At 53.3% G+C, this 16,027-nt stretch overlaps 9 protein-coding genes across 9 annotated transcripts; 4 read left to right on the top strand and 5 right to left on the bottom strand.

Annotated features, from left to right (window-relative positions):
• On the bottom strand, nucleotides 1-1,586 carry BO70DRAFT_432389 (uncharacterized protein; the record flags this gene model as incomplete). Its single annotated transcript, XM_025548313.1, has 4 exons — nucleotides 1,018-1,586; nucleotides 753-962; nucleotides 273-723; nucleotides 1-241 (listed from the first exon to the last, which is right to left on the bottom strand). The coding sequence occupies exons 1-4, from the start codon at nucleotides 1,271-1,273 to the stop codon at nucleotides 1-3; spliced, it is 1,158 nt and encodes a 385-aa protein (XP_025395694.1). The 5' UTR covers nucleotides 1,274-1,586.
• Nucleotides 1,587-2,045: 459 nt separating this feature from the next.
• BO70DRAFT_322357 (uncharacterized protein) lies at nucleotides 2,046-3,535 on the top strand. The gene is made up of 2 exons (XM_025540545.1): nucleotides 2,046-2,369; nucleotides 2,467-3,535. The coding sequence occupies exons 1-2, from the start codon at nucleotides 2,061-2,063 to the stop codon at nucleotides 3,283-3,285; spliced, it is 1,128 nt and encodes a 375-aa protein (XP_025395693.1). The 5' UTR covers nucleotides 2,046-2,060; the 3' UTR covers nucleotides 3,286-3,535.
• A 395-nt stretch (nucleotides 3,536-3,930) lies between these two features.
• BO70DRAFT_390009 (putative 2-deoxy-D-gluconate 3-dehydrogenase) lies at nucleotides 3,931-5,147 on the bottom strand (the record flags this gene model as incomplete). Its single annotated transcript, XM_025546123.1, has 3 exons — nucleotides 4,887-5,147; nucleotides 4,530-4,745; nucleotides 3,931-4,416 (listed from the first exon to the last, which is right to left on the bottom strand). Exons 1-3 carry the CDS (start codon nucleotides 5,016-5,018, stop codon nucleotides 3,931-3,933), a joined length of 834 nt encoding a protein of 277 aa, XP_025395692.1. The 5' UTR covers nucleotides 5,019-5,147.
• Nucleotides 5,148-6,043: 896 nt separating this feature from the next.
• On the top strand, nucleotides 6,044-7,480 carry BO70DRAFT_299759 (alkene reductase; the record flags this gene model as incomplete). Its single annotated transcript, XM_025539645.1, has 3 exons — nucleotides 6,044-6,301; nucleotides 6,373-7,008; nucleotides 7,115-7,480. 3 exons carry the CDS (start codon nucleotides 6,044-6,046, stop codon nucleotides 7,478-7,480), a joined length of 1,260 nt encoding a protein of 419 aa, XP_025395691.1.
• Nucleotides 7,481-7,815: 335 nt separating this feature from the next.
• On the bottom strand, nucleotides 7,816-8,709 carry BO70DRAFT_145377 (uncharacterized protein). The gene has a single exon (XM_025538157.1). It carries the CDS (start codon nucleotides 8,600-8,602, stop codon nucleotides 8,150-8,152), a length of 453 nt encoding a protein of 150 aa, XP_025395690.1. The 5' UTR covers nucleotides 8,603-8,709; the 3' UTR covers nucleotides 7,816-8,149.
• BO70DRAFT_145372 (uncharacterized protein) lies at nucleotides 8,710-9,421 on the bottom strand. Its single transcript, XM_025538156.1, has one exon. It carries the CDS (start codon nucleotides 9,197-9,199, stop codon nucleotides 8,816-8,818), a length of 384 nt encoding a protein of 127 aa, XP_025395689.1. The 5' UTR covers nucleotides 9,200-9,421; the 3' UTR covers nucleotides 8,710-8,815.
• A 639-nt stretch (nucleotides 9,422-10,060) lies between these two features.
• BO70DRAFT_344029 (putative toxin biosynthesis protein) lies at nucleotides 10,061-11,824 on the top strand (the record flags this gene model as incomplete). The annotated part of the gene is made up of 5 exons (XM_025541445.1): nucleotides 10,061-10,323; nucleotides 10,456-10,594; nucleotides 10,701-10,809; nucleotides 10,906-11,219; nucleotides 11,265-11,824. Exons 1-5 carry the CDS (start codon nucleotides 10,114-10,116, stop codon nucleotides 11,822-11,824), a joined length of 1,332 nt encoding a protein of 443 aa, XP_025395688.1. The 5' UTR covers nucleotides 10,061-10,113.
• A 424-nt stretch (nucleotides 11,825-12,248) lies between these two features.
• On the bottom strand, nucleotides 12,249-13,660 carry BO70DRAFT_382446 (ceramidase; the record flags this gene model as incomplete). Its single annotated transcript, XM_025545534.1, has 4 exons — nucleotides 13,396-13,660; nucleotides 13,129-13,315; nucleotides 12,507-13,023; nucleotides 12,249-12,432 (listed from the first exon to the last, which is right to left on the bottom strand). The coding sequence occupies exons 1-4, from the start codon at nucleotides 13,492-13,494 to the stop codon at nucleotides 12,249-12,251; spliced, it is 987 nt and encodes a 328-aa protein (XP_025395687.1). The 5' UTR covers nucleotides 13,495-13,660.
• A 1,658-nt stretch (nucleotides 13,661-15,318) lies between these two features.
• On the top strand, nucleotides 15,319-15,963 carry BO70DRAFT_390004 (uncharacterized protein; the record flags this gene model as incomplete). The annotated part of the gene is made up of 2 exons (XM_025546122.1): nucleotides 15,319-15,352; nucleotides 15,452-15,963. The coding sequence occupies 2 exons, from the start codon at nucleotides 15,319-15,321 to the stop codon at nucleotides 15,925-15,927; spliced, it is 510 nt and encodes a 169-aa protein (XP_025395686.1). The 3' UTR covers nucleotides 15,928-15,963.
• Nucleotides 15,964-16,027: the final 64 nt, after the last annotated feature.

Genomic DNA, 16,027 nt, shown 5'->3' with positions numbered 1-16,027 from the left:
CTACCAAGGCAATGGCTTCCGGCATATGCCCTCTGGGTCCCAACCCTCGCTGCCAACGCCGTTTCGAGCCACAAACAGTCCATGGGCATCCCAGCGGTCCTTGATGCGGCGTAGCCGGCCATAGTGAGGGCCCCAGAAAATCCCCGGGACGTCTGTCTGGTCCGGGTCCGCCTCGTTGAAATACACCCCCGTACTGCTGGGGTCGATCGACGACAGACCCGGGGTGTAAACATGTCGGAACCTGTCAAGGCCCATCAGGACCCGTCATGAACGACTCGGAGAGGATAGCGCTGCTTTGAAGGTATCCTACCCCGACGTCATTCTTCTCCTTGGGGATGCTGAGATATGTGCTGAGCTTGGGGTACTCGGTGCAATTATACTGATATCGGATGCCCAACCAGGCGAACGGACGTAAATAGGGCGCAACCTCAGCATTGACTTTTCCGGTGTCAGTCTCGTTGAGAAAGAACAAGGTCCAACTGACAGTCCAACTGCCCTCGGCCAGATGTCTCAAGATAAGCTGACCAGAGTTCCCGTCGATGGACATGGCCTGGATCAGTCGCACCACATTCGTGACACCGTACCAGAATTGCTTGTCGGCTTGTAGGGTGGTGAACTGCATGGTCACCAGCACCGATGGCATATCCGGAAAGGCTCGTAACGTGGCCCGAGTGACAATGCCATAGGTGCCCCCACCACCCCCGCGGAGGGCCCAGAACATATCTGAAGAGAATGAAGAGCGCCGGATCGACCGCTGGAGTCATGGCCAGTATTCTTGATGACCAGGCGGATGTTTCTCTGCATGGCAAACTTGACTGCTTCCTGAATCTCTTCAACCGTGTGCACCACTGCAGAGTATAGAAGGATACGCCCTTGCTCGCAGGGGGAGGCGGGATTGCCATCCACTGTGCAGTTCTCATGCTCTGCCGGCCAGTTCTCCCAGTTAAAGTTCTGCAAGGCGCCTGTAGTCCCGTCAACTCTGATTAGCACTGCTGACATTCAATCAAAAGATCATACCCGGCTGCTGGGCGTGCCATTTGGCATCCGATTGCACTCGGGCGATTTCACGGCAGGAGGCCTCGTCATAGAAGGGCTCATGGCATACGTTACCAACGGGACGCACTTGAACGAGATGGCCGTGGATGGAGTCATTCAAAGCTGCCCAGGCATTGTCTGCTGGCCAGCATGTCTCGTTGGGTTGGCACCGGCATTCGGGTCTGCCGAATATCAAAGGGAATCCTCCGAGAAGGAGCAACACTGGCTTTGCAAACATGATGCTGGCTATACACAAGCTTAAATTCTACCGAGCAGTTTTCTGATGAATCCGAGAAGCTGCGATAAAACTCGATCTCATCTTACAATATTTATCAATTCTAGGGGGGTAAGCAGAAGGTTGTACAAGCGCTGACGGTGCGCGATTTTTCTCGTCTCTCCACTGCAATTATACGAAGTATCTAGCAAGAAGTCAGATCTAGCCGCAAAAGAGTTGTATCTCGTTCCTTCTACCCACACCCAGACTGCCAGCAAAGCCACGCAGGCATGTGCCCAGGAGTCCGGCACGTGGTAGGATCATGTGCAATCACGCGATAACATCACAAGCACTCGGTGTCACAGCCTCGCCTGTGTCTTCCCTCGGGTTGATAAATCTCATACAATGCCATTGTGTTCTATCGTTTACATCGAATCTTGTCTGGTCCATTGCACGGTGCCTAGTCAGTCAACCATGCCATGGTTCGCCACAACGCCAACGATGTCAGTTTCTGCATCAACTCTGCCCGATACCCTTCCTTCTCCATTGATAAAGTTCATATTGACTGGCTTTTGGCTTTCTGTACACCATGGAACAGACTCGCCATCCTCCCCAGCCTCTTCAACCCCTCAATCGCCCAGCCCGCCCGGATGCAGCCCCTTGAGCGTCAACCGTCCGAACAGATCCAGCGCACCTTTCGATGGATATCGTTGATATACTGGGTATGCCCACGGTGCCGGAGGTGCCGGAGGTCGACACGCCGCCTCCTCGGCCGTCCATCCCCGAGCATGCCTTCCAGAAATTCCCACGCATGGGCCCTGCCCTGGCCGACAGTGTGGTCCCGGATCTGATCGAATCCTTCAAGGACAGCCCGTTCAAGGCCATGCGCGAGCAGAACATCCACGTGCCCATACTCTGCGGAGCGAACGAGACCGAGGAACTCACAGACACCATCATTGATGTGTTCGGCCAGGTCTTCCACACGCACTCCCGCCTGCTGAAGGCGCACACGAATATCTGGAAGGAGCGCCAGCACGGAGAGTACACGGCACGTCACGGGCATTATTTTGAAGCCAGGACCGAGAAAGACGGCGGGTGGGGCATCTATCGCAGGGGAGCAGTATGTCCAGCTCATCCCCGATCATATCACGCAGGAAGCAAGGAGGGAATGAATGAGCAAACCAGAGCCTCCCGGCTAACCACCAGCAACGACGCAGTGCTACTGCGTCGAATACCCGCCCCTACAGGAAATCCGCATCCCGATCGCGATCGAGTCATTCTTCTGCCTGCTCCAGGCGCTCTACCTCCGAACGGTCCCATGCCACGACTTCCGCGGCTGGCGACGGATGATCGCACTAGGGATCCGGTTCCAGGCCGTGTCCCGGGTACGAGAATACATGAACAAGCTGATCCTGCCGTGGACAATAACGAACAAGCACGTACTGCGGGGGTTAGCGGACAGCGTGGACGGACTTCTCACGACGCTCAAACTCTCCGAAGACATCCGGTGCAGCGACCTGTACCGCGAATCGTTCCTGCATCTGATGGGCAAGGCGCATTTCTGGGCGCATCGCGAGTTCCACAACGCGGAGAAGACGCTCAGCCCCAGCACGTACGCGATGCTGATCCACCACGTGGCGCGCCAGCGGTACGACCTCGAGAAAGCCGACGCCACCGTGAAGGCCTTCCTGCAGAGTCTGGCCGAGAACAAGCCGCGTTGCCTCCCCATCTACCTGGTGCGGAGGCTGGAGGAGACGGTCGACAATGTCGATGGCATCAACGGCCGCAACATGAACTTCCAGGGCTATTATCGGCATATTCGCGACGTCTTGAGTGAGATCCACCACCGGATGCCGGATGGGTCGCTGCGGGATCGCTGTCGTGGCATCCTGGAGTTCATTGAGATTCTGACCTTCAATGGCCTGAGATATACCCGTGACCAGGCGAGGGGGTACCCCGTCTTTAACATCCCGGGCGAGATCGAGCTCCCGTGGGTTGTGGCGAGCTCGTCTGAGGATGTTGTTATGACTGACTAGCTCTGGTAGTCAAACATGGGAGGTAGAGGGTGGAGGGTAGAGAGTGGTTTGAGGATGTCCCTGCGTTTACCAGCGATTTGCACATTCTTTATATGCATGTTACATTTTGGATTATGGTTTGTTTGTCTTGCAGTCATAGCTTGAATTCGATCCAATTGGTGTTCCTTTGCCCTGGCCCGGCGGGCCTTGCATGGAATGGAGTATACTACTTACTTGCACTTGTCGACTTTAATCTACCTCATTATCCAACCCCTTGCACACCAGAACGCCTCCTATGACGAACCCTATGTAAAACAAGACAAATCAGACCTATCCTACTCCCCCCTCCCCCCAAAGTGCCCCGATGTTATCATTATAAAGAGAAGATAACGACCTAGAAAACAACCACCACAGTCACACGAAGCAGATATCAGACGACGACTACACTTACACTTACACCAGTACTTACACACTTACTCCCATCCACCCATGACTTGAATCCCAGAAATCCAAACCCCAGAATCCGAACCTTTACACTCACATTCACACTCACAACCATTAAAGCATACAAAACACAATCAATGCTAGAGAAAGCTAGTAGAGAAAATCTATATACACCAAGACCAAGAACCTCCCCCTTTCCCCCTCAAATCCAAACGCAAAAAATCACCTCCCCATCCACCCCCCATCCACACAAAGCACCTCCCCAGAAACATACCCACTAGCGGGACCGGCCAAAAACACCACCACGCCCTTGAAATCCTCCGGCTTCCCCCACCTGCCGGCGGGGATCCTGGCCATGATTCCCGCATTGCGATCCGCATCGTTGATCAACGCGGTGTTCATATCGGTGGCGATGTACCCGGGGGCGATGGCGTTGACATTGATGCCCTTGGCAGCCCACTCGTTGGAAAGCGCCTTGGTGAGCTGCGCCACCCCGCCCTTGGACGCCGCGTACGCGGGCACCGTGATTCCACCCTGGAAGGTCAGCAGCGAAGCGACGTTGATGATGGAGCCGCGTCGAACACCACCACCACCACCACCACCACCCGTGGGGGAGGAGGAGGGGAATTCTGATTCCGGGCGTGAGAGCAGGTACGCGCCGAATTCGCGGCAGAGGGTGAAGACGGAGGTGAGGTTGATTTGGAGGACCTGGTGTGGATGCACGGGGTACGTTTAGTATGTTTGATACATTGCGTTTGTGGCGGAAATATACTCCAGTAAGAGGTGTGGAGAATCGAGGCGAGGCAGGATAAGATACGCACCTCGTCCCAGTCTTCGTCTGGGAATTTCTCGCTCGGATGTCTCCGCTGGATCCCCGCGCAGTTGAGCAGGATTGATGGCTTCAGGCCTTGGCTGGTCACTGCGGGGATGATGCCCTTGATGGAGTCGCGGTTCGAGAGCTCGGCCACGTGGATCCAGGCTTTCTGGCCTGTGCTGCTGATGATCGTGTCCCGTGTTGAGGTGTTAGATTCCTCGCGCTGTTGTTGGGTGTTCATGACAAGAACGGGTCAGCTCAGGTTGTTTATGTCGCATCGCAGCGCATTGCATATCCGTTCATTCCCATGCGATGGATGTATGTGTATCTAGAATCACCGATTGCAGCTTGGGGCCTCGCGTACCTGAATCAGTATGATATCGGCGCCCGCCTCCGCAAGAGCCAAGGCCATTGCCTGTCCAATTCCCCGCGTGCCGCCGGTCACGATGGCGGTGTTGCCGCTGAGGGAGAATAGCGAGGCGAGGGATGCTGCCATTGTGGTTGGTTGGTTGGTTCTTGTATGTATGGGATGTAGGTCACTGGAGGAAGGATTCTAACAAGGGTAGATTCATCGGTTGCTGTAATGGCATCACGGGGTGAGGTGCTGGTAGTTATAACTGGTCTGTAGTCTACTCCGTACCCCTCGGCGGGGTATGAGGCTACTTCCCCTTTGGGATATTTACGTTGCCGATGGGGCGGTCAAAGGCCGATTACCCCGCGCTCGGCTATTGAACTGTCCCCGAGCCTCGAGGCCTCGAGGGGCAGAGGCATGCGGTCGGTACTCCGTATCCGTCGTATCATTCGAGACTGTTTCCGTACCGGTACTGTAAACTCGGAAAAAAGCGTAATACCGTCCGGCCGGAACCAAGGGACTCCCGCCCGAGGTTGCACCGTGGCTTTCAATTGTTATTGGAGTTCCTTGCATTCCATGGCCCAATGGTAGTGGACTTGCGTCTGCAGTTTTAATATGATGTACTCACTTGGCCTGATGGCTCGGGTTCTACTATGTAGATATACTATAGGTCTCGGCAGTTCGATGTCCCTGCATAGCTGGTACCCAGATTGCCTGCAGCTGCTCTGCCACTACTTCTAAAGATGCGAACCTCTTTCATCTTCTCTTCTCCTCTTGACACACTTGCCATTATTGTTGACTATCTAGATATCTATCAAGCCAGCAACCCATTAACTACTATCTACTCTGTCCACTAGTACTGCCTGCTAGCGAACTTTGCTCTTCTTCGCCGTTCGTGGGCAACAGTGGGTCGGCCAAGCCGCGCAGACGAGTATCGATGGACCCGCGGGTTCCCGTTTCAGTCCAGCGTCCACACAAAAGAGCACACAATGGGGCGGACGATCGTGAGGAGAGATCCTCGGCACGAAGTCCTAATGCTACGCTCTCGGTCGCGGTATAGGGTCCGTGACCCCCAATTGAAACCAGGAGTTGGTACTTGTTGCTCTCTGCTGTCCTGGCTTTCTGCCTCCTTCACGGCCTCTCCAGGTTTCCAGCCATCATCGAATACAATGACGGTGGGACAGGCCCAAGGACCCAGCTCGAAGCTTTTCCAGCCTCTTAAGATTGCCAATGGCAAAATTACCCTCAGCCACCGGGTGGTGCACGCCCCTCTCACTCGCAACCGAGGGGTACCGTTGAACCTAGCCAACGCCCCTGAAAATCCCAATAGGATCTGGTATCCTGGGGACTTGATGGTCGAATATTATCGTCAACGCGCAACCCCGGGCGGGTTAATTATCTCGGAGGGTGTCCCTCCATCGCTGGAGGTAAATATCCCCCCCCCCTCCTCCCCCCCGGAAGCCCTGATTGACATTCCTTCGCTTAACACCAACCACAGAGCAATGGAATGCCAGGCGTCCCCGGCCTCTTCACCAAGGAGCAGGCTGCTGGATGGAAACGGGTAGTGGATACGGTGCACGCCCAGGGAGGTTACATCTACTGTCAACTTTGGCACGCTGGCCGTGCGACCATCCCGCAGATGACCGGATCGCCTCCCGTGTCCGCTTCCGCCAGTGCCTGGGACGACCCGACAGAACGCTACACCCATCCCCCGGTGGGGTCAACGCAGCCCCCTCTCTACGCAGACCATCCTCCGATCGAGTTGACCGTCGCGCACATCCAGCAAACCATCCAAGACTACTGCGACGCCGCCAAGACCGCCATCGAGATCGGGTTCGATGGCGTCGAGCTGCATGGCGGCAACGGCTACCTGCTCGAGCAGTTCCTGAGTTCGAACATAAACAAGCGGACGGACGACTACGGCGGCACTCCCGAGAAACGGTGCCGGTTTGTGCTCGAGCTGGTGGACGAAGTGGCCAAGACGGTGGGCGAGGAAAATCTGGCGATCCGACTCACCCCGTTCGGGTTATACAACCAGGCGCGTGGTGAGCAGCGCATGGAGACCTGGACTTATCTGTGCAAATCACTGAAGGAAACCCATCCCGGTCTTTCCTACGTCAGCTTTGTTGAACCCGTAAGTACCAAGCACTGCACTCTGCACGACTATCCCATTCCATCCCATCCCATTCCATCCCATTCCATCCCGAGCAACGTACTGTACTAGCACTGACCATCCACAGCGCTACGAGCAAATCTTCAACTACGAGGAAAAAGACCAGTTTCTCCAGAGCTGGGGACTTCTGAACGTCGACCTCTCCGCGTTCCGTACGATCTTCGGGTCCACGCCCTTTTTCTCGGCCGGCGGCTGGGACCAGACCAACTCATGGGGCGTGGTGGAGGAGGGCCGCTACGACGCCCTTATTTACGGCCGCTACTTCACGAGCAACCCGGACTTGGTGGAGAGGCTGCGAAGTGGTATCCCGTTTGCCCCGTATGATCGCTCGCGCTTCTATGGCCCGTTTGAGGATAACGCCTTGCACTATGTGGACTACGCGCCGGCTGCGCAGGACCAGACTTCCATCCACATCAAGTTCGCTTATGATTGATGATTTTTTTGTACTTACTTGCTTGACGAATGTGCATTGTGGATGGATCTTATTGCTTGGGCTCTTCTATCTCCTGACTAACTAACCCTGTCGCCGACACTCCACGGGACCATTCCTCTGACGAACAAATAAAGTACGAAACCCCTGAATCAACAGGGCCCCTCGGGATAACTACATATACATATTTGATCACCTCGCCCACACTCCGGCATCCTTACCAGGTACATTGATTGCAATAGTCACAAATCGCAATTATCTAGTAGAAGAGAGAAGGGGGGGGGACGCCCGACCTATCCAATTCAATCCCGTCCATTCAAATCCGGTCATAGCCTCATGAATCATCATACAAAGAAACCATCCATAACATAGTAAGAGAATTTTCAATCCAGCTTTGAAAACAGCCATCCAACACCAACCAACCAACCTTGCGGCATGAAAACAAATAGAAAAAAAAAGAAAAGAAAAGAAAAGGTGCTCCCGTAGAAGAAATACAAACCCCCAAGAAATGAAAAGACATATAACAGGATCAGATGAGGTAAGATGAGACGAAATTCAACGAAATATAATAACCCCGCCTCTCAACCCCCACCACCCAACCAGCACAGCAGAAATCGAAATCGATCAATCCCACCTACTCACTCACTCCGTAATAAACACAAACCATCATGATCAAACCACCCCTCCACCACCCCCACTCGCAGCAACCACCTGCGTCTGCGGCACCAGCCCATGCCCATACCCAATCCCATACCCAACCGCTGCCCCCTGCGCCTGAACAGGATAAACCACCGGCTCGGGCTTCTTCATCATCGACTCATCGCCAGCGCCGGGGTAATAGTGCGCCTGCGCTTGCATTTGTTTATGTGAACCCCACTGCACCGCCGCCCCCGGGTGGGGAATCTGATTCTGATTCTGATTCTGGTTCTGGTACTGGTGCTGATGTTCCGGCGGGACCTGGAACTGCGGCAGCCCGCGGTAGTACTCGGATCGGACCTTGTCTTCGCGGCGCTCCCGCGAGCGTTCCCGGCGGTGCTTGAGGAGGAGGTAGATGCCGTAGCAGATGAAGACGATGATCAGGATCGGGATGATGATTATTTTGGCGATGATTTTGCCGATGCTCATTTTGGTGGGTGGGGTGGAGGAATGTGTGTTTGTGTTTGTGTTTGTGTTTGTGGTTTGGTTGGTTGGTTGGTGAGGATTGTGTGGAGTTGGTTTTGGGGGAGAATTGGTGGGAGGGGAGGAGAGGAGAGTAAGTAGAGTAGAGTAGAATAACTAGATGTAGGAGTAGAGTAGGAGTCCTTGAGCGAGCAAGCAGCTTCAAATCGTAGGTAGTAGTCAAGTAAGGTAAGTAGATAGATAGGTAGACAACCGAACAAGTAATAAGCAATAAATAGCTAGATCACAGAACCAGCAGCAGCAGCAAAAAAAAAAAAAACACACATCAAAAGTCACGAGAGAAGAGAGACGAGAGACAAAGCCCTTTATACATCCCCAACAAACCAAAAAAAGAAAAACGAAAAAGGAGAAAGAGAGAAAGAAAGAAAGACAAGCGCCAGCCAGCCAGCCAGCCCTACACAATACCACCACCACCACCTGGACACTTACCACCCAGGCAGTAGCGTTTGAAAAGCAACAAGGCCTGCCATGCCATGCAATGCAAGAGGACCATCCATCCCGCTCCCTCCCTCCCTCCATCCATCCAGCCAGCCAGCCAGCCATTCAACCCACTGCTGAACGACAAGATGAATAGCTAGCAGGTGCTGGAGGTGCTGGAGGTGCTGGAGAGCGCTACATCCCCGATGCTGATTCGACGAGCAGCGGTTGATATGCAGGCGAGATCACCTCAGCCCGTGCTTGTCACACATCGCGGGAACCAGTCACCCCCACTGGCAAAAGCTTGGTTGTGTGTGATTCACTTGCGCTGGCCTGCTGTTGGGTGGGGGAGGGCCAATCAGGGGGACGGGCTTAGCGCTGCGGATTGCAGATTGCGGGTTGCGGATCGGGGGAAAGTCGCGCAGCGCGTTGGGGTTGGGATACACATAGGGCTGACTGTGAGGGGTTACGGAGTAGTGAGTGGAAGGGACTGAAGATGAGGGAGGGGGTGGGCTAGAATGGTGTCGTGATTGGTTTGGCGGGTGTCAGTGTCAGTGTCAGTGTCAGTGTCAGACGTGGGCTATTTTTATGCATGGGGAGGGAGAAGGGCAAAAGGGAAGCGTTGGTGAGCTCTTGGGTAACTGGGATTTGGCATTCTTTCTGTCTCGGGAATATTCATCGTATTTGGTGATGTGGAAGTCTAGCAGGAGATGAAAGAAAGGCATGTTGGCTACTTCATACAAGGCTTCGTCCATAGGAAGAAGAAAGAGAGGGAAGGGATGGATACTAGGAATGTGCCCCCCAAAGTCAGATGATCTCACATGACCAGTGCCAACCACCAACTACCCGACCAGCTGCCGGGCCGCCGACCGAGCGATTCCACGGTCCGGACCACCTGCAAACAGCCTCGGCTCTCGAACGGTCGAACCCTATTAGATATGAGATATCCTCTACAACCCCCCATCCAACGACAACAACACCCACAGGCCCCAATGCCCCATAGACAAGATAAAACATAAAGCCCAAACCACAAAAACACAATGTCGTCACCACCCACCCGTTCTGGCCCCTTCCGCGTCGTGGAGCATATCGTCGAATGCCAGCATATCAGGGAATATCCGGCCGCCACGGCCAGCTCGCAAGAAGACGTACTGAACCTGGTCGTGAAGCAATACATCCCCGTCGATAACCCCTCGCCTCGACCGGGCGATGTCACCATACTCGCGGCGCATGCGAATGGGTTTCCCAAGGTACGGTGATATTGATGATAAAACCCAGTCCGTCAGATATCTGCAATCTGCAATCTGCAATCTTATAACATCACGCGCGAAATGCAACAACCGCTTCCAATACATGCACTAAGACATCTGTATATATTCCAGGAACTCTACGAACCCTTATGGGAAGAGCTATACGCACGCTCCAAGGCCAATGGCTTCCGGATCAGAAGTATCTGGATGGCGGACGTGGCCCACCAGGGCGAGAGCAGTGTAGTAAACGAGGATTTTCTGGGAAACGACCGTATGAATTACCTCATTCCTGCCGTGATGCCTTTACTACCCGAACGATCACAATACCAATATGCGATATGTTATATACAATATACTGACAAGACACCCAAACACAGCCAGTTGGTTCGACCACCCCAGAGACCTCCTCCACCTCATCAATGTAAAACGCAAAGAGATGCCTCGTCCGATTGTTGGAATCGGGCATAGCATGGGCGGTGCGCATCTGTGAGTACCTACCCTTCAAACCCTCTTCCCTCTTCCCTCTTCCCTCTTCAGCAACATCCCCCCCCCAGGAACCACCCAACTAACCCATCCTCCCAGCGCGCAAGTCTGCCTCATGCACCCACGTCTCATCCACACCCTCGTCCTCCTCGACCCTGTCATCCAGCGCGAATCCACCCAACTGGATACCTTGCAGATGGCCCTTCACCAACGACCGGAAATCGCCAAGACCACCCAATTATCCACCTACCGACGAGACACATGGCCCTCGCGAACCGCGGCCGCCGAATCCTTCGGTCGAAACCCCTTCTACCAAGCCTGGGATCCGCGCGTCCTCGACCGCTGGATTAGATACGGTCTCCGCGAACTTCCCACCGCCATCCATGGCCTCCCTGAATCCGGGACTGGTAGCAGTGCCAGCGGCAGTAGTAACACTCACAGTAACACTCACAGTGAAGAAAGCGACTCCCGTCCCGTGACCCTCCGAACAACCCTCCACCAAGAAGTCTTCACCTTCTCACGCCCGAACTACGCCGGGAACCAAACCCCCCGAAACAAAACCACCCACCCAGACCTCAACGCCTCGCACCTCGGTTCCTGGCCCTTCTACCGTCCCGAGCCATCACTGATCTTCGCCCGGCTCCCGCATCTCCGTCCAAGTGTCTGCTACATCTTCGCCGGGAAATCGGATATGTGTCTCCCCGACATGATGGCCGATAAGCTAGCCGCGACGGGGACCGGGTTGGGAGGCAGCGGCGGGGCCCCTGCCGGTCGGGTGCGCGACGTCTATCTGGCTGAATTCGGGCATCTGGTTGCCCAGGAGGCTCCGGCGCAGTGTGCGGCCGCGGCGAGCGACTGGCTGGGAGCGGAGCTTGAGCGATGGCGGTCCGAGGAGCAGGCGTTCAGGGACCAGTGGGATCGGAAGTCGAAGCTGGAAAAGGTCACTATTGACGCGAGGTGGAAGGCGCATGTTCCCGTTCCGCAGCGGTCTAAGAAGCCTTCGAATTCGAAGTTATAAAGGTTTCTGCTCTGGCTTTGGATCACAGTTAGGAATAGAATAGACTGTCAGGGTTTGGCACCTGGGCAGCTGTGTATAATGTTAGTCATTACTACCTATGTAGATAGGCGTATACTGTGTCCGATGATACGTATGCCTACAGTAAGTACTCCGTACAGAAATCTACATTGGCTATTTCCGCTCTCAATTCTCTCTAACAGTACGTAGTAGTCAGAAATCCAAATTTCCCTCGGAGCTCAGAAACCGGCCTCTATATGCAAGTTTATCATCAATTGGGGGTTATGGAATGGAAAACGCACGTGCAACAAAATCATCCCGGGAGAGACATGGCATGGTTCGAAGCTCCGGTCTTCGACGTTCTTTCACAGAAAATCCGGTCTAAATGATAAAGTGGACAAAACAACGAGGTATAGGAAAAAGGAGCCTAATTTAACTTCTTCGTTCCGCCATTCTCACTCTTGTGTATGTCGTTCGCGCGGAGAATTTCGGGGATGTTCCAAAAGTGAGGCCACCAGAGGTAGAATTCCTCCTGGCGCTGGTTCAAGCAGTGGCGGAGCCAGATGCCCCAGACAATGTAAAGATATGCGCCAAATCCGGTCATAACGTGCCTAACATCGTTTTATTGTCATTAGCACACTGGACATGAGATGGATGGATGCATTGCTGAAGAGAACACACTTACCACCAGCCATGGCCTTCGAGGAGGATACCCCAGGGTAGACCCACTTTCTGGCGCCATCCGCGGATCTTGGAACAGAAGACGTTGTCCAAGCCCCAGATCGCAAAGCCGCCCAGAAACACGCTCAAGCCAAATACGACCATAAACCACATGGTCTTGAGGGTCTTGGAGTCCCGCACATTCTCATAGTGCTGCCGCTCCTTGGACGGGACGGGCAGGCCCTGCTTTACCCGAGCCAGCCGGTCTTTCTCCGTTGAGTGGCGCCACCGAGGGCGGAGCGTCACCTCCATGGTATATATACTGCGTATGATCACCACGGCCGTGAGAATGCCGTATGCATTCTGGTGGAATAGCGGGTCCTGGAGATAGTGGTAGTAGAGGGTGATGAAGACCGCCAAGCTGGTCAGGAAAATGGCCAGGAAGATGCGAAAGCCAGTAGGTTTGGAGTATGAGAAGGACGCATAGCACATCAAGCATGTAGTGTAGATCATGGAAAGCTCGTCGACCAGTTGCATGGGATCTGCGAAGAGACAGGAACCGGTTAGTAACCTGTAGGTAGAAGCGGATCTCTCCCACACCAATCCCCACACCATCCCCACCCCGGAATATATAGATGATCACTTGCATTTCAACGTTGAATGGAAGAGGAAGCTCCCTGTCCCGACGACAAGATAGCCGCAGAATGCGACCTGGAAGATAGAGTCATGTCCGTTGCGTCGGCAGCTGAGAAAGCCCTTGACGCCGAGGGCCATGAACAGTAGGTTTGTCAGGGTGTTGACGATCTCCGCGGAGTAAATTGTGGCATAGTAGTCCTGTCTCGTTCACAACATGGTAAGCACCTGGCAGTGGGATCGGTATAGGGGACAGGTCAGCGGAAGTGAGCGCCGCGTACCTCTTCGCACCAGTTCAATGTCGATGTGACGGGGCTCCAATACCCATCCCTGGAGGGCGGGTACGGGATATGCGGGAGGAAAGACCATGGAGGAGGCATGGTAGACAGATGAAGAAAGGACTCTCCGCAGGGAAGAGGGAGTTGGCGACAACGAAGCGACGGCGACGACAACTTTACGGGCAAGCGGGCATAGCAAAGGGATTGGAGGAGGAGAAGGAGCTCCGGGGGAAGCAAAAGGCAACTTTCCACTTTCCTAGTACAGTCGTCCAGACCCGTGACGTCGATTGATTACTCGCGCCGCCCGAACCACCCGCCCGCCGTTCCATACTGTCACATGATTATTATCACGTGACTCGGTTCCCGCATACCGTTGGTTCCGACTCAGTACTAGTAGCGTCGGGTGACCGTCTGTTTATCCCTCAAATAATAATACAGAATATTAATACACAGTCCTACTCCATACTGCTGCTGCTGCTGCTCACAGCTCAACATGCCGAGCTCGAGAATCCACCTCGAAATATGCATTCCCCTGTGGTATGAGGAATTGCTGGTCAGAATTCAATTCTCTGGATGTGATGTCACACCCCGGGCTTTCCACGGCTGGAGAGGATAAAGTTCAGACACGACCATGATTCTGCGATGGGTGCAACCTTTGCAAAAGATATTGGGTTGATTTTTATCCTTTTACCTGCCATGGATTGACGAGGTAAATATTGTCATGCTCTATCATCGTCTGTTGTTTTAGCCTAGTGCAGCAGTGCTTTGACCCTCGGTTCCATGCCAGATTGCTGGAGCCGAGGACTGGTGTAATAATTGCGTTGTCCTGTATCATTGGAGGCATCCCCGTACAAGCCGCAGAAGGGGCTTTTTTTTTTTTTTGGAAAGGAAGTATGGGGATGGGAGATGGGAGATGAAAGGATCCAGCCTTCCTATGAGTGGGATGATATGGAAGATATGCTCAAAAATATGGTGCACATCCAGACTTATGTAGTATACAGCTCTGACTATGAGGTCTGTTTCTCAGAAATTATCAACAAATGAACAGTCTCTTTAGGCCATGATGGATACAAAGCGATCTGTATAATCAGCTTAAATAAGGAAAGGCAGGACGATGCAGTACTTGCAGAAACTAAGGGACACTCACTGGTTCACTGGTGGGATGATTGCACAAGGAGTTATGTTATAATTACTAGATTGAGTGGTTTGTAATAAACAGGATGGAGTCACTCTTATCTAAGAATTAAGCTAGGTAAGTACTACGTGGAATATACACATAGAATCTTATCTCAACTCAGTCCGCTAATTTTGATGGTGAGAATAGGAGACTCGACTAAGAATTGATAGCTACCATATAGTCATTCCGCATCAAATCTCCAGCATGATCGAGTAATGCTCAGACTAATACCTTCATTACAGTTTTGAATCACTGCTGCCACTGGCATCATGTAGCCCTTGGACGCCGAAAGCAAGAGCACCGTCGTGAAACAAGCATACATAGGTACCCAAGGTAGTAGGTAGTACTAGTACCAATGCAACAGTCACTCGGTAACACACCGGCTTGGCCTGTCTGCTGCACCTAGGTACATATATTAAAGAAACTGTGAGCTAAACACTCTGCAATAACTATTTCGATCGACCTCACGGCCCTTTACTCTGGCCTCTTGAAAATGGCATGGCCACTAGTTCTTTAACAGATGCTACAACATTGCTTACTCTTCATTCATTGCAGAGATCCAAGAAAAGATAGAGATTATCCAACGTCGTCTGGATTGCACATTTTGAGGATATCCGGGCTTTTGCATATTACGCCGGCTTGGTAGCACTAGCCTGGTGCGCACGGAAAGAAATACTCCTACTAGGTATAGTACATGGTAGGTAAAGTAGGTACTTATCCTAGTGCTTCAACTCTACTCGGGGCAACTGATGGTGGCGGTAAGGTATTCATCATCATTTATAGGTATGATCGGTCGTGAAGAACAAGTAAGCGAAAGCCATCGCCTATCATCATGTATGATTATGTACATTGCAACTAATTCACCCCTCCAACGCCCAGAAGATGCACTGTATACCAGCACCACCCCCAACCAAAAATCCAACACTACCACTACCACTACCACCCCATCCCCCTCCGAAACCACAACCATAATAACCGTCATCAACGGCTTCCTCACCGCGCTCCGCACCAAAAGCGCCTCGGCATTCGAGAAATACTGCATCCGGGCCGGGGGCATGTCGCTCTGGCCGCCGTCATCCACGCTGCCCCGGTTCTGCACGATCGGCACCTTCGTGGAGCAGATCACCCGGGTCCAGGCGGACCTGGACGAATGTATCTGGGATGCGGAGGTGAAGGTGTACGAGCCGGGCAATCTGGCGGCGGTGTGGGCGCCGTTCCGCGCGAATATCGATGGCGTGGTGCATCATGTCGGGGTGGAGTTGTTTATCTTGCATAAGATGGAGGGGACGTGGAAGGTGACGGGGTTGGCGGATTCGTGCCGGTTGCCGACGGAGGAGGAGAGCGTTTTGCTTTTGTAGTTTTTTTTTTTTTTTTTTTTGTTTCTTTTTGTTTTTGTAGATTTGTTCCCCGGGGGGGGGGGGACTGTAGTGTCAACTTCGGTGGATACTTAGGAGACAT

The sequence above is a fragment of the Aspergillus heteromorphus genome (assembly GCF_003184545.1).
Source record: "Aspergillus heteromorphus CBS 117.55 chromosome Unknown BO70scaffold_32, whole genome shotgun sequence".
NCBI lineage: Eukaryota > Fungi > Ascomycota > Eurotiomycetes > Eurotiales > Aspergillaceae > Aspergillus > Aspergillus heteromorphus.
Note: the sequence above shows the minus strand (reverse complement) of the source record. Positions and strands in the feature narration are given on the sequence as shown.

Bases quoted from the DNA above. Each gene is read 5' to 3' on its own strand.
- BO70DRAFT_322357 (XM_025540545.1), top strand. From the start codon at position 2,061: ATGGGCCCTGCCCTGGCCGACAGTGTGGTCCCGGATCTGATCGAATCC. The intron at 2,370-2,466 runs GTATGTCCAGCT...GCAACGACGCAG, and splicing joins GCATCTATCGCAGGGGAGCA to TGCTACTGCGTCGAATACCC.
- BO70DRAFT_145377 (XM_025538157.1), bottom strand. From the start codon at position 8,602: ATGAGCATCGGCAAAATCATCGCCAAAATAATCATCATCCCGATCCTG.
- BO70DRAFT_145372 (XM_025538156.1), bottom strand. From the start codon at position 9,199: ATGGCTGGCTGGCTGGCTGGATGGATGGAGGGAGGGAGGGAGCGGGAT.